The sequence below is a fragment of the Spermophilus citellus genome, assembly GCF_964194105.1.
Source record: "Spermophilus citellus genome assembly, chromosome: 2".
Classification (NCBI taxonomy): domain Eukaryota; kingdom Metazoa; phylum Chordata; class Mammalia; order Rodentia; family Sciuridae; genus Spermophilus; species Spermophilus citellus.
Window position 1 is genome coordinate 243,487,047 of NC_138183.1, and position 15,739 is coordinate 243,502,785.

Consider the following 15,739-nt stretch of genomic DNA (forward strand, 5'->3'; position numbering starts at 1 on the left):
ACTTAAAGTGAGTTGCAATTTACAATTACACACTGTCTCCATTGGTCCAAGCTCAGTGTTTGGGATTTTGCAGCAGTCTCCTGAGATGTATGCATGGTGGACGCGGTGAGATAACAGGGACCATGGAGGCAGTTCTTGTGGGGAAGGACACAGCATCAGTGCAGGGCTGGTCTCTGGGCAGAGGTGCACATCAACCCTATATCTACAAGCTAAGAATCACTGCTATAACCTAACTTTCCTGAACAAGATTTTCTTTATCTGCAAAATTAAGATGGTAGTGTGTGAGAGTGGATGAGCCCCAGCCATCAGCTGATTCTGTGGTGTTGGCAAAGCCAAGCCTGGGAAACATTCCTTGTCAAAGGTGAGGATGTTATTGGCTTTAATTCTTGGCTCTGATGCTAACAGTTACCAGATGTCCCAGGACAATGGGTGTCCTGGGTACAGGAGGATAATGGCAGAATGTTCTTAGCACTGCAACAGTAGGGTAGCTGCTGCTCTGCTCTGTAACTTTTATATGAACAAAGAAGCCTCTGAGTACTTACAAGCCTTGAACAATTTACAATGCCCCTATAATTTAACTTCCTGATTATGAGACCTTATATAATAAACTTGCTGAGCTAGTTCTGAGTTATTGCTCCTATATCAGAGTACAGTTTTCCCACATGGACCCAGGTTTTAGTGATTATTTATGTGTCTTCTTTGTCTCTGTGTTTTTTCTTCATCTCCCATCATCCCTACTCAAGAATCCTTTGTTGATACTACACAGGTCACAGCAGTAGTGACCTAACCTCAAGGTGCTACTGTGAAAATCGAAACAATACATTAAAGATGTGTAAATTCTGAGTGTTTAGCAAAACCTGAAAAGTGCTCTCTGTGCTATTATTTCTAGGATGGATTTTTCATCTTTCTGTGATTTGGGAAAGGTGGGTGCCAACATGGGGGCTTCAGACTTAGGGAGGCTAGCTGTCTGAAAACCTCACTCAAGTTGCTTTGTCTCACTAGTCCACTAAGTCAATGAGATTTTATGTACCCTCTGTGCACATTCTGTTCATAGGATTGAAGGCTCCGGGCATTCCATGTGAGCCTTCCTTTTGTTCAATTTCTTTATTAATTTTTTTTGAAACAGGTTACCTTTAGCCTGCAGATATATGTGGCAGGAAAGTTCCAAGTTTAAAAATTTTCATTTGTTGAAGACTAGGACCAGGATTTTAATTTGAGGAATTTGGAAGCTCACCCATTCTCTGCTGTTCCCTATTATTCTCATCCTATTCCTTGACTATGCCATTTCACAAGTCCAGCCCACAAGGGCTTTATGTTTGCCCCTACCTTAACGTACGTAACACTTTTAACATTGAGTGTTCTACAACATTGATAGAAACTTGATGTCCCTGTATAGGTAGGTATTATTATTTTTATTCATCATTAAGATAGCTCATAATTTGTGAAGTTAAGTGATATGCTACAATTCTGCAGGTAGATTGAGGAAAATTCAAGCTTCAATATTTAAACTCAGTGAAATTTCAATCAAAAACCTTAAGTTTAGCTACATGACTATTGATAATTGCAAATATGCTAGTAATAATAGGAATGAGATCAGGAGAGTATGTGCAAAATGTTAAAATGAAGTTTGGATCTTATTAATTCATTAGGTCCCTTTCTGATTAAAGAAGGGTTACTGCACTCTCTCTTTGTGCTCTTTAATCTCTAATGAAAGACCACCAGGTAGTGAACAACTAGAAATTACCAAATATCCATTCTATGTTTCATCTATTGCTGAGGGCCATTGCCAAGTAGGAATGACGCATCGAAATTTCCTTGCTAGCGTACCCCATGTTAAATGGATTTCGCTGTTGACATTGCATGTAAAGTGACCTTGCTCAAGGACCAAGGCGGATCCGGGTTTAGAGCTGATCAGGTATGAGGAAGTATCCCGGTCCTTGGGTTTAAGGCGTTCCCAGTCTAAGACAATAGGGGTTTTAGGGAAGTTGGAGGTTGAAGATTATTGCTGCTGGGATTAGGGTGTTCCTGCTGCTTGTTCCCGTTGAGTTCTCGTGAGATTCAGAAAGGATTTTGGGAAAAAAGCCTCTTGGAGTAGGTGAATGGGGGGCAGAACTGGGATTTTCCCCTGAACGTGTGTAGAGTGCCGGTGTGAGTTCGGGAATAAAGAATTGCTGTTTGAATCTACAAAGCTGTGTGGTGGCTCATGATTCTGTGCCAAGCCAAGACTGCGGCAATCTATACTTTAAAAAATATTTTAGTAAGTCACAAGATTACGTTTTATAAATAGTGCTAAACTCTTTCCTGATTAACTTTTAATAGTTACATTGTAGCTTCCCTTCAGTGTTTAGAAAAATTCTTAGAACCCCACTTCTGTGCTCATGTAACTCATAGAAGGTCCAGCTGCCCCACTATTTTAAAATGAATTACACTCTTCACCATAAGTACATATTGAATATAGGAGCATAGTTTTCTTCTTGAAAAACAAATGATAGTCCTGAGCAGAGAGTTTGAAACCAGAAGTTCTTCCATAGAAAAACATATTGTTGGAGCAGCTCTCCTGCAGCTAATTGTCAAAGGATTCTGAGGTCTCTAAGGCTGGGACACATAGAGGAAAGACTAGTAAGCATTTGGGTCCTGAATATACCATCCATTCTTCCTGTGCCTGTGGAGGACTCAACTCTTCCTAATTTGTAAAGAAACATTATAATATTATGTCTCCTACATCATCCACAGTAGTATGTTAGCAAATAATAAAATATCAAAACAACCTGGTTAGTGGTTATGATTTCAAAGTCAATCAATATAATTTTAATCTTGGGGTAGTCTTCTGGACCATGGTTGTGTAGTCACAGCAAACATTTGAGTTGGAAGAAAAACTTCCTGCACTAACAGATGATAATACCCAGATGAATTAATAATGATCACAGTGGCACTGCATGCCATCCTCTCCCTCTAAAATAAACACCTGGAATTATGTCAGACCTCATCAGGGAACACTGCATACACAGAGCTCTCCTGGGATGTCCTCCAATTACTACATCTCACTTTTTTACAGAAAGAAACAGTTAAACTACCCGTGGGATTAAGATGGATATTTTAAGTGTGCACACATGTAATTGTATGATCTGCTATTTCTCATTTCAATTTTCAATATATAATTGAAAGACCAATATGCATTCTTTTTAGTGGAGAACTTTAAAATTTTCTTCAATTGTACATTCATGCAACCGCTACCACAATTACCCATGATAAATTTTATTAATCACTAGAATCAGTGTAATTCCCACCTATTGTCATAGCAAACATCATCAACTTTTTCTATTTGGTTTTGCCTTTGCAAGAATGTTCTTGACTAGACTCTCAGGATATGCCATCTTTGGTTCATTCAATTAATTTAAAGTAAACAAGGTGCATTCATACTGTTATACTTATTGGTTTTTGCATTCCCTAGTTAACATTAGTGCTGTTTTAAGTTGTGTTGATTACAAATCAAGTTGATCTAACTCTTCATTTCTATGAATTTCTGTTGTTTGAAAATAAGTTTCATTTCATATATACATATATATGTGTATATATATATGAAACACTGCCTCACTCATTCTGTGAAGTCAACATAACCTCATAATAAACCTAGACAAAAATATTAGTGAAATAAAACTATAGACCAATGCATCGATTTATTATAGTGAAGAAATGTTAAAAACCACAGTAGAAATCCATCGTAAATTTACATAACTATAAATCATGAAGGAGAACTTCTAATTCCAAGAATGTGAAGGTGTTTTAATATACAAAAATCAAGCCATGTAATAAACCAATTAATATAATGAAGGGAATAACAAGATCATTCCTGGAATCCCGAGTAAGCAATTGCCAAAGTTTTATTTATTTCACAAACAAAAACAAAAAAACAAAACAAAACAAAACAACAACAACAAAACAACTCAGAAAACCAGGAACCGAAGTGGATGTCCATAAACTGTAAAGAACAGATACAAACCACAGCTAAGATCCTAATCCAAAGTGAAAGGCTGAAGATTTCTTCAAAATATCAGATGCAAGTATTCCTGCTTTCATTACTTATGTTCTAAATTGTACCAGAAGTTCAAGCTGGATCAATAGGCAAGAAAAATAAAAGATACCAAATTGGAAAGAAGAAAAGCTATGTCTACCCTCTTATGAGATGATCTTATATACCAACAATCTAAAAGTATGTATCAAAAAATATTACCTAATAGACTTAATCAGTAAAGTTACAGGATTTAAGATTATCAAACATATTTCAATGGCATTCCTATATGCTGGCAATAAGTCATCTTAGAAGAAAATTTAGAAAATAAACCCATTTATAGCAGCATCTAAATCAATCAAATATCAAGAAATGAATATAATCAAAAAGTTACACACTTATATCTTGCTGAAAAATTAAATTTTCATGGGTTTTAAGAGTTAGGTTTTTTTTGGTACTTGGGATTGAATTCAAGGGCACTCAACCACTGAGCCACATCCCCAGCTCTATTTTGTATTTTATTTAGAGACAGAATCTCACTGAGTTGTTTAGTATCTTGCCATTGCTGAGGCTGGCTTTGAACTTGTGATCCTCCTGTCTCAGTCTCCTGAGCTGCTGGGATTATAGGTATGTGCCATGGCACTCAGAAAGAGTTAGTATTTTAAATGGCAACACTTTCTGAAGGTATCTATAGATTTAATGAAATCCCTACCAAGGTCCTAATGGCTTCTTTCCAGAAAAAAAGCCAATATAAATGTCATATTGAATTTCAAACATGCTCAACAGCCAAAATAATCTTACAGAAACAAAGTAGGACTACACACATATTCCAAAATTAAAATGTATCCCTCAACCACCAGAGTCATTGCAGTGTGGCACTGACTTATGTGAACCCATGGGAATGGAATTAAGAGTCATGAAACATCCTATGACCATGGTCAATTGAATTTTGACAAGGGTGAAAAGTGTACACAACGGAGAAAAACATTCTCATCAACAAATAGCATTAGGACAAGTGGAAATATCACATCAACTAAAAAATACATCAGGGACTGAAATAAAAGAGTTAAAAATCACAAAACTGTTAGAAGAAACCACGGGTAAAATTCATAATTTTGGATTTATTAAAGGTTTCTAGGATATAACATAAAATGATAAGAAACCTCAACAATGTTATTAACAATAACCTCTACTACTGGAGATGTAGTATCGCTAAGTGTTCAGAGAAGGACTGTCATAGCAATGTCATATTGCTAAAGCTCCACTGCATATTCTTATCTATTTTATCATAGATTCAGCTTTGGGAGGGCAGTTTGTTTTAAGCAGAAAAGTTTAATAGATCTCGGAATGTGTAGAAATCCATATTTACTTGCTGGAGGTGAGCACTTCAACAAATGGGATGGAGAAATGCTTATAAATATACCAAGTGGTTAAACAGGTAATTATATGAATGGTCAACAAATACATGAAAAAAAATGTTCAACACCTCTAACAATTAGAGAAATCCAATTTAAAACTACACTGAGATTTCATCTCACTCCAGTCAGAATGGCAATTATCAGTAATACAAGTAACATTGTATTATTGATGTTGGCTACGATGTAGGAGAAAATGTACACTCACACATTGCTGATGGCATGGCAAGTTGGTGCAACCACTTTGGAAAGCAGTATGGAGTTTCCTCAGAAAATTTGGGATGGAAACACCATTGAACCCAGTTATCCCACTCCTTGGTTTATACCCAAAGGACTTAAAATCAGCATACTACAGTGACACAGCCACATCAATGTATATAGCAGTTCAATTCACAATAGCTAAGCTATTGAACCAACCTAGGTGCCATTCAACACATGAATTAATAAAGAAAATGTGGTATATGTACACAATGGAATATTAATCAGCCATAAAGAATGAAATTACGGCATTTGCTGGTAAATGGACAGAACTGGAGAATATCATGCTGAGTAAAATAAGCCAGTCCCCCAAATCAAAGTCAAAATGTCCTCTCTGATATGTGGATGCTAACCCTCAACAAGGAGGGGAAGAATAGAAGTCCATTGGATTAGAAAAAGGGGAATGGAGGGAAGGGAAGCCAGAGAGGAGTAGGAAGGGCAGTAGAATTAATTGCACATAACTCTCCTATCCTGTATACGAACACATGACCAGGGTAACTCCACATCACGCACAACCACAAGAATAGGATCCTAATTAGAATAAGTTATACTCCATGTGTGTACAATATGTCAAAATACACTCTATTGCCATGTACATATAAAAACAACATATTAAAAAATGTAATAAAAAGAAAAGGTAATTGTATTCCCAAAGTCATAAAATCATAGAGAATACAAAGCAAAGGGAGAAAAAGGGGAGGAAAAGGGTAAGAACGAGAATGAAGTTGATCAAATTATGCCGTGTGCATGTACGGAGATATCACCATGCATTCTAATTTTTACATACAACTCTAATGCATCAATCTAAAAGAAATAAACAGAAGGAAGATAAATAGAGTGAAGAAAGACAATTTGGGGGGGAGGGAAGAGAGGAAGTACTGGGAATAAAATGGAGCAAACTGTGTTACATGCATTTATGAGTGCATCCAAATGAGTCCCACTGTTATACAACTATAATTCCCTGATAAAACATTTTTTTTAAAAAGAATAAGAACCAAAAAAACCAACAACTGTTATCTTGAACTTTATCAAAACTTGAACTTTTGTTCATCAGTGGGCATCAAGCATTGCAAAGACAGCCTACAAAATAAGGAAACTGTTTACAAATCTTATGTCTGAAAGGTATTAATGTCTACAATATATAAAGAACCACCACAAAGTAACAACAAAACTTCCACCCAATTAAAAATGGATAAAAGACTTGAATCAATATTTCTTTAAAGAATAGACACAGATGGACAGGCTGGGGATGGAGCTCAGTACAGTACCTGTCTAGCATGCCAGAGCCCACAGTGCACATTCGGGCACACACACACACACACACATACACACACACACAGAAAAAAAAAGAAAAGAGAGAGAGAAAGAGAATATATGCTCATGTCCAATAAGCTACATCCTTAGTTGCTATAGAATTTTAAATCAAAACCCCAATGAAATAGTACTTTATAATTACTAGAATGATTCATTAAAAAATGAGGCACATGAGTTGTTAAAAATGTGGATAAATGAGAAACTCATGCATTGCTAATAGGGGTGTACAATGGTGCAGCTTCTGTGGAAAACAGTTTGGCAGTTCCTCAAAAAATTAAATTACTGTATGACTCAACCATTCAGCCCCTAATTATGTCCTCAATAGTTTTGAAATTAGGTACACAAATTTATTTGTGCATGATGGTCATAACAGGATTATTCACACTTGCTGAAAAGTATAAGCAAATCTAATCATTTGAGGAATGAATAAACAAATGTGGTCTATCCATGCAATGGAATATTATGCAATCATAAAGGAAATGAGTACCAATAAATGCTGCAGTTGGGATGAGCCTTGAAACCATAACCAGTGAAATTAGACAAAAATATCACCTATTTTATGATTGTTTTTAATACAAAGTGCTCTGAATGGATGAATCCACACAAAAGTGATCACCTTGGACAGAGGGCAGGGGGCAGGAGAGTTACAACCTGATGTGTTTAAATGCGTAACTGTGTCCATCGCGTTGTTAATGAAAATGTTTGGAATTCATTAGACAGAGGAAGCTGCACCTCAGGGTGAATGGCTACATGTCATCACATTGTACATTCAAAGGGAGTAAACTGTAGGTTTTGTGAATTTCATAGCATTTAAAAAGAGAGAGTAGAATGGAAGTTGAAGAAGGCAAAGTGAGGAAAGCAAGGTGGCAGTGGGGACAGATCAGGATTCACCCAAACATAAGCTAAGGAGTGCTGGTGGCCACCTCAAGATGAAGGTGACAAGGAGCAATTTGTCCCAGGACTTCTGGAAGGAGCATCGCCCTCTTCCTTTTTTCAGCTCAATGATACTGATTTTGAATATCTGGTCCTCAGAACTTTCCTGTATCAAAAATCTGAGTTGTTATGAATTCAAATAAAATTTTTTTATGTGTGTTTCATTGGTTTATTTTGATTATGGTAAAATAAACACAATAAAAAGCTTACCACGTGAACCATTTTAGGTGTGCTGTTCAGTGCTATTGAACACAGTCACATTGTTGTGATAGATTTTATACAGCATTTTGAAGTTAAAAACAGGAGAATGTGTATGATATTCACATGGCCTGCACCCTGTGCTAATTCACGATAGTTGTTGTCATGTCTCATTCATTGTGAAGGGTTAAAATCATTTTAGTTATAGGTAAAATCAGTAAGTATGAAGGATTTTTCAGGTTAAACAAAGAGCATGCTTTTACATAATTTCACAATTCACGACTCAGGATCTGCTCTCTTGAGTCTTATGATTTTCTGTTGGTGAGCTCTGTCGTACAGAAATGGCAGCCACCATTGCTCAAGGGCACAGAGCTTTGGCTGTGATGGAGATTGATGACTGTTGGCACACCACTGCATGGTGATCACAGGTCACTGAAGCCAGCAAGACTTTTTCCACATGGTGAGAGTTTCCAGAGACCATCTGAGCAGCATCTGCATGATCAGGAAGATTGTGTCCCTTCGGAGGAACCCAGTCATGACCTGGGAGTGACTGCAGAGGACTGACCAAAGCCCACCTGAGGCAAGTTACTAAAGAGAAGTGCATGGAACTATGGAGACAAGAACGCCACAGGATCAATACCATGAGAACTGGAATATCCAGAGAGTGGACAATGGAATCCTGGAAACGAATCTCCCAGGAAGGTGAGCTAACAAGCTCCCCAAGGTAGATGCAAATGAAGTGAGTGGACACCTCATTCCCTGCCGACCAATAAGCATTCTTCCTTATGAAACCCAGAGCAGTGAGGATTCACCTTCTAAGATAGGACCTGACAGTAGGACCAAGGATGGGTGCAATGTAGAGAGAACACCACCACAATCCCCATCTGAGTTCCAGTCCTGAGAGCGCTCATTGCAGGAGAGCAGAACACAAGGATCAGTAATGAAAAGAACCAGGTCCTGCCCTGCAGAAGCCGCACTTGAGCTTTGAGACTAACAAGGAGTTGCCATGAAATCCCAAAAGATTTGCATCTTTATCCTCTAAGATGCATGGAGAAGATGCGATAATGAGCTCTGTGGAAGTGCATTCTCCTTGTCAGGGCTGGTTTCCCCCAGGAGCCCTCGGGTGTCCCAGGTGCTGATTCATGATCCATCAGAAACCTCTGGGCTCACGGCATCTCTTCCAGAAAACCACTTCCAAAGCATTTTAAATACCCACTGGTTTGCTTAGTAAGAAGGAAACCCAACATTGGGCAGTTACGTTAATTTATCTGAGCAAAATTCTTAAACTATATAACTTAGATTAGTTTTAATCCTAAACCAAGAAAAATCCAACTGGATTATTAAAGCAGGTAATAAAGATGAAATTATCACCCTAGACACCCTGGGAAAATACTGGCTTTGAAGCAAAGTCCACACACATGGAGAAAGGTGAAGCTGGGCAGAAAACCTGGGCTCTGTCATCAGAATTTGTCATCTCTTGGGACCGTATCTGGCATGGGATTTCAGCTCTTGTATAAAATACACAAGTAAGACTGGATTAATATTTTCTAAGTCTACAGCTCTAATCTTTCTGGATTTATGTGTTGTAGGTAAATTTTAGAAAATATAAACAGTTTTATGGGGGATTGATAATAGAAAGCAGAGCTTAGAGCAAAAGATTTCCCTATAACTTACTATATTTCATGTACCTGTTCTGGGAGAGGAACTAACTATGTATTCAAACTCTGGCTTTGGAATAAGATAGACCTGGGTGAGACTTCAGGTTTTCTCCCTGTTACTTAACTACTTAGCTACTTAACTACTTGGGCAAATTACTTAACTACTCACACACTTCTTTTCCTCCAGGACAAAATAATACCTATTTCATGGGGTCGCAAGTGTTGTGTAAGATTATGTGTAGAATGTGTACTAACAAGATTGCTATAAAGCAAATGCTCCATAAATGGCTGCCACTTTTTGGAAAAGTAGCACATCTTATTCTTTTAACTGAGTCAAGGGACTGAGGTAGACTCTAAATATTTTTTTCTATCTATGAAACCTCAGGCAAAATACTTAATGATTTTAAGCCTTAGTTTCCTCACTGGACTAACTATAAATACTCTTATGTCATGATGTTATTGTGAATTTGAAAGGAAATAAAGCCTTCAAAGTGAGTTTATCTACCTGACTCAAAGCAAGAGCTTGGTAAATATATAATAATATTTTGAGATGTTGACTCCTGTAGAGTCAGGATTTAATTCATTGAGCTTCTTCTCTGTCCCCAAGGGACTACAACTTTGGAAGCAAGCAAAGGAAGAATTCAAGAGAGGATTGCAAGTCAAAGTAAGTACAAGGTTTATGGACCACCTTGGGTTTCTTCTGGATAAGAAATCTCTCCTACCCTGTGCCCTCCAATTCTACAATGCATTTCAAAACACATTATAGGTATAATTCTAATCCATCAGTGTCCCTCGGTTTTCTTTAGGTGTTCACTAACAAACCTATGATTTCCCTTTCATATGCTACTCTGGGTTCAGGGAGCTGTTGCCTCCATATATTCTGGGCTCAATCCTAGTGCTGCCTCACACTAATGACCTTTGATTAGAGGATGCCTAGGCTTTGGACTCAAAAGAAGCTTCCACTTATCTCCTCCATGAAAGTGCATGCAGCTTGCCTCTCTACAGGCAATTAGTGAAGCTATGATGATTGTATAGATGCTCAGGTTTATCTGGGATCTCATCACAAGTTCAGAACCTATGCCTGGAAGGTCCCAGTGGAATCGGATCTTAGGTGAAAGGGAAGTACAACAGCACTCCAAAAGATACCAGAAGACCTGCCTGCTCTTCCCAGTTCTGCAGACAACTCACTCCTTGACTTTTGAAGAAGTCTTTAACCTCTCTGGGCATCAGTTTTCTCTTCACCAAAATAATAACAGTATCAATCATGTCAGTTTCACAGGGATGTGAAGGCAATGACAGATGATTATGGGTTTAACAATGTATCCATAAAGTAAAAGGAGATATTATGTCGGATAGTTTTTTGTGGATTTTAGATGTTATCAAAAACAGCAATTCCATGTTGCTATTTCAACTCAAATTCCAACTATGCTGACAGAAAAGAATTCATTAACAATCTAACTTTGATATTAATTGGTATGGTTATAGATTCAAAAATTCTTAATTAGCAGATGCCAACCTAAGAGGGTGGAGGATGTGGTACTAGGAGACCAGACTAGTAGTTCAAGCAGAATAGAGTGGGATAAAGGGATCAGGAGTCTTGGATGAGGACCCTACCCCTCCACATGTGAGGTCAGCAGATTGATTTACATGGCCAGTGTCTTTCTCATCCACAAACAAGAATAATGTCCCTTATCCAGTAGGATTGTTACCAAGAATGAATAAAACACTGTATGACAAAGATTCTAAGAGAACAGATACCTCTGAAGGAGGAAGATATGAATCCTGATTTCCAGGCAAAGATCCTGAGCATTACTTGGACTTTAGGCACTTTAATGGGGATCCTGGATGGACTTGGAAAGTGGCCAGCAGCAAGCACACAAACTCTGATGTGACCCCGATCTGTACTGGGTGGCAACAGGAGATTACAGGGAATGCAAAACTTCCCATAACTCAAATATAAAGAAAACTTATTTTGAGCATCTGGTCAAATATAAAGAAAAGAACATTATAAAGAATATAATTCAAAAAAAATGGGAAAAAAATAAAGAATATAATTAAAAAAAAGAACCTTCATTTCACCTGATATTTTAAAGCTTGTCCTGAAGCAGAAGTGTAGTGACATTGCTTCCTCTACAAATCATATCATGCCATTTAGTCTTTTAATGCATGGCAAGCATGTAATCATAATAGATAAATGCCTCTTAGTATTGTCATAATCAGCCATAGAAAAGTATAGAAGAACTAATTGGGATCATGATCATTGTCACATGAATAGGTTAAAAGATCAAAGTTTTAAAAAAATGTGGTGGAAACAGGAGAGAAGAAAGAATAGAGGAATGAATGATTTCTTCATTTTACAGTCCAACTCAGTTGATTATTAAAGTTGCACACACATACACACACATAAATAAATATATTATTTAGAGACACAATAAAAACTTCACAAGTTTTTGTGAAGAAAATATAATCTTTCAATAAACAAGGAGAGAAATGAATTACAGTAGATGGGGTAGAGAGAGAAGATGGGAGGGGAGGGGAGGGGGGATAGTAGGGGATAGGAAAGGTAGCAGAATACAACAATTACTAATAGGGCATTATGTAAAATTGTGGATGTGTAACCGACGTGATTCTGCAATCTGCATTTGGGGTAAAATTGGGGGTTCATAACCCACTTCAATCTAATGTATGAAATATGATATGTCAAGAGCTTTGTAATGTTGTGAACAACCAATAAAATAAATAAATAAATAAAAAATTAATCTGGAAAATTCATCATGGAAGATTCACCTGGATAACTCAAGGATCTCAAGAGTCAGGACCACAGAGGTTGCATTCTGGCCTCAGAAGCATGAGGTTGGATAGTTCATCTCACTGAAAAAGAAGCTTAAATAGTTCCACATGATTTTGTTCCTACTGAACTTATTTCTCCAGATCTAAGTAAATATTGTCATCTGCAGCTTCCCTAGAAAAATTTGAGCAGCTTATCCTAAGGAGAGGGTAGATTCAGAGTGACAGGATAAGAGTGTGACGTTCCTGTCCAGCTCTCCCTGCTCTGCCATGATTCTGTGGACTCCATTGTCTCTGGGGGATCACCTGTTAGACTCAAAGAGACTCAGTATGGTTATAATGATCCTTTACAGACTCATGGTTTCATAAGCCAGCATGGTAGGGGTCAATTGGGGACCCTTTACTAGTATTGAATCCTCTCCTTACAAAAGATTCTGCCTTTTAGGGGAAAAAATATATATGTGGAAAGCAGAAGGAAAAAAGAAGTAAAGGTGGAAATGTTACAGTCTGAGAAAACCAGTAAACAGACTCAGTTAAGCAGGCATGTTTGTATTCTTCTTAGAGTGTGGAAAAATCTACCTAGTGCCAAATACCTTTCCAAGAGGTTAATGGATAACTTTCATGTGAACTTGGCCAGGCTATGGTGCCCAGTTGTTTAGCCAAATATCAATTATACGTTACTCTGAAGGTGCTTTTTAGATGTGATTAATACTTAAATAAATAGACTTTGAAAAAAAAAGAAAATATAATCTTTCAGAATTGCAATTTAGTAGATACTAAGATGGAAGATAAGAACAGCAACAATAATAACTCTTTCTCTGTGCTGAGCTCTTCTCTCTGCCCACATGCATTAACTAATTAATACTCAAAATAACCCTATGAGATAAGCATACTTTCCTCCATGTTATGGATAAAAAAAATTAAAGCTCAAAAGGATCCAGTAGCTTGGTCAAAGTCACATAATTAAAAGATAGCAAGACCATGGGTTTGAACGTATTATTTAGGATCATGATATAAATAATGAAAAAAATTTAAAACAATATGTTAAAGGTGGTGACCTCTGAGCTAGAGTGGTAAAGATTAAAGGGGAGAAAAATTTTTAGATACTGCCTAGTACTAATTGACCAGGTAATTTTTGACTGCCTGCCTGAATAATCATATAGTAAGAAGAAAAATAATCAACTTATTTACCATGAGTAGCAAATTATCATCTCCTACCTTCTGAACAGATTTCTTAGTAAGAAGGGATTAAAATCGTTGTGTGTCTGGAAGGGATAAATTAAGGTCAGTGCGTAGAGGGAACAGAAAGGGAGAATATAGGTCCAAACAGAGAATTACAGGTGGAGCTGTCTGAGGATGGAGGCTCACGGAGCCTGACCACGTGGGGTGTGCAGAAGAGGGACTCCAGCCCTGGGAGGGATTAGAATAGATGTCCTCTTTCTCCTCTCCAAACCTGAGAATCTTGTCTCTTCTATCTTCACAGAAATCCCCAATGGGAAGCAGAATTAATTTCAATCAGAAACACCAGCTTAAGTTTCAGCTCCATACAATGCAGGAGAAATTCAAGAAGAATCAGCCAGGTTCAGGATTTCAGAAAAACAACTCTGTACATAAATCCAGAATTATCAACTCATCTTCGACCATAGAGAAAGATATTCTGTTCCTTGATTCTAACAATTCCTGTTACTCCATTCTCATCCTCAGACCAACAGTCTACGCTGAATCCATGGCCAAGAATAATCTCACTACAGCGGCCGAGTTTATTCTCACAGGCTTTACTGACCACCCCAACTTGGAGATGCCCCTCTTCCTGGTCTTTCTCGGTTTCTATTTTGTCACCCTTCTGGGGAATCTGGGGATGGTGGTTCTCATCCGAGTGGATGGCCAGCTCCACACCCCAATGTACTTCTTCCTGAGCCACCTCTCCCTGCTAGATGCCTGCTACAGCTCTGTCATCACTCCTCAGATCCTGGCCACGCTGACCACAGGTAAAATGGTCATCTCCTATGGCCGCTGTGCTGCCCAGTTCTTCTTCTTCACCATCTGTGCAGGTACAGAGTGTTTCCTGCTGGCAGTGATGGCCTATGACCGCTATGTTGCTATTAGCAACCCTCTGCTCTATGCTATGGCCATGGATCCCAGAATCTGCTGGAGATTGGTGCTGGGAGCCTATGTCTGTGGGATGTCTGGGGCCATCCTGAGAACCACATGCACCTTCTCCCTCTCCTTCTGTGAGGACAACCGGATCAACTTCTTCTTCTGTGACCTCCCGCCCCTGCTGAAGCTTGCCTGCAGTGACACAAAAATCATTGAGATTATCATTGTCTTCTTTGGCAACTTTGTGATTTTGGCCAATGCCTTGGTCATCCTCATTTCCTACCTGCTCATCATCAAGGCCGTTTTTAGGGTGAAGTCTTCAGGGGGCAGGGCCAAGACTTTGTCCACATGCGCCTCCCACCTCACCGCTGTGGCCCTTTTCTTTGGGACCCTCATCTTCATGTATATACGAAGCGGCTCAGGAAAATCCCTGGAGGAAGACAAAGTGGTGTCTGTCTTCTACACTGTGGTCATCCCCATGCTGAACCCTCTGATCTACAGCCTGAGGAACAAGGATGTGAAAGCTGCCTTCAAAAAGGTCACTGGTAGAGTCCAGGTGTCCCAGAGGGGTAGGTGGAAATGAGAGGACTTCTTATCTTAGGTAATTTTGTTACCACGGCTACATATCCAACAGGTTCCAGCACTACATGCACCCTATAGGCATGAATGGAGACAAGGCAGACCAGGGCCACCAGGAACATGAGAAAAACTGCAAAAGCTGTGAAGTTTGTAGCCAGCAATTCCACAGTTTTTCCTTCTCCTCCCCCTCTCCCACTTCCAGCTCCTTCCTCGGCACTTGGCAGCCCTCCCTCTCTCTGATGTCATTAGACATCCTGAAGTTCACGGGGTCTTGGTTTTATTTCACACACCAGTGCTTGGCGCTCTTTCCCTCTTCTTTTGGCCCCCCTCAATATTTATCATGTTCTTCATGACAAAGATGATATCTGGGGACTCCTGTGAATCATGCTAATTGGTAAAGACCTTTTAGTACATAAATAAACGATCACGTCAATTACCAGGAGTGCTGTAGAAAACAGAACCCAGACTCTAACTGGCCCAGGGAAGGAGTT

At 38.6% G+C, this 15,739-nt stretch overlaps 1 protein-coding gene across 1 annotated transcript; it reads left to right on the top strand.

Annotated features, from left to right (window-relative positions):
- Window positions 1-14,298: 14,298 nt before the first annotated feature.
- Window positions 14,299-15,252, top strand: LOC308635017 (olfactory receptor 9I1-like; the record flags this gene model as incomplete). Its single annotated transcript, XM_081269296.1, has 1 exon — window positions 14,299-15,252. The coding sequence occupies one exon, from the start codon at window positions 14,299-14,301 to the stop codon at window positions 15,250-15,252; it is 954 nt and encodes a 317-aa protein (XP_081125422.1).
- Between the last annotated feature and the right edge of the window lie 487 nt (window positions 15,253-15,739).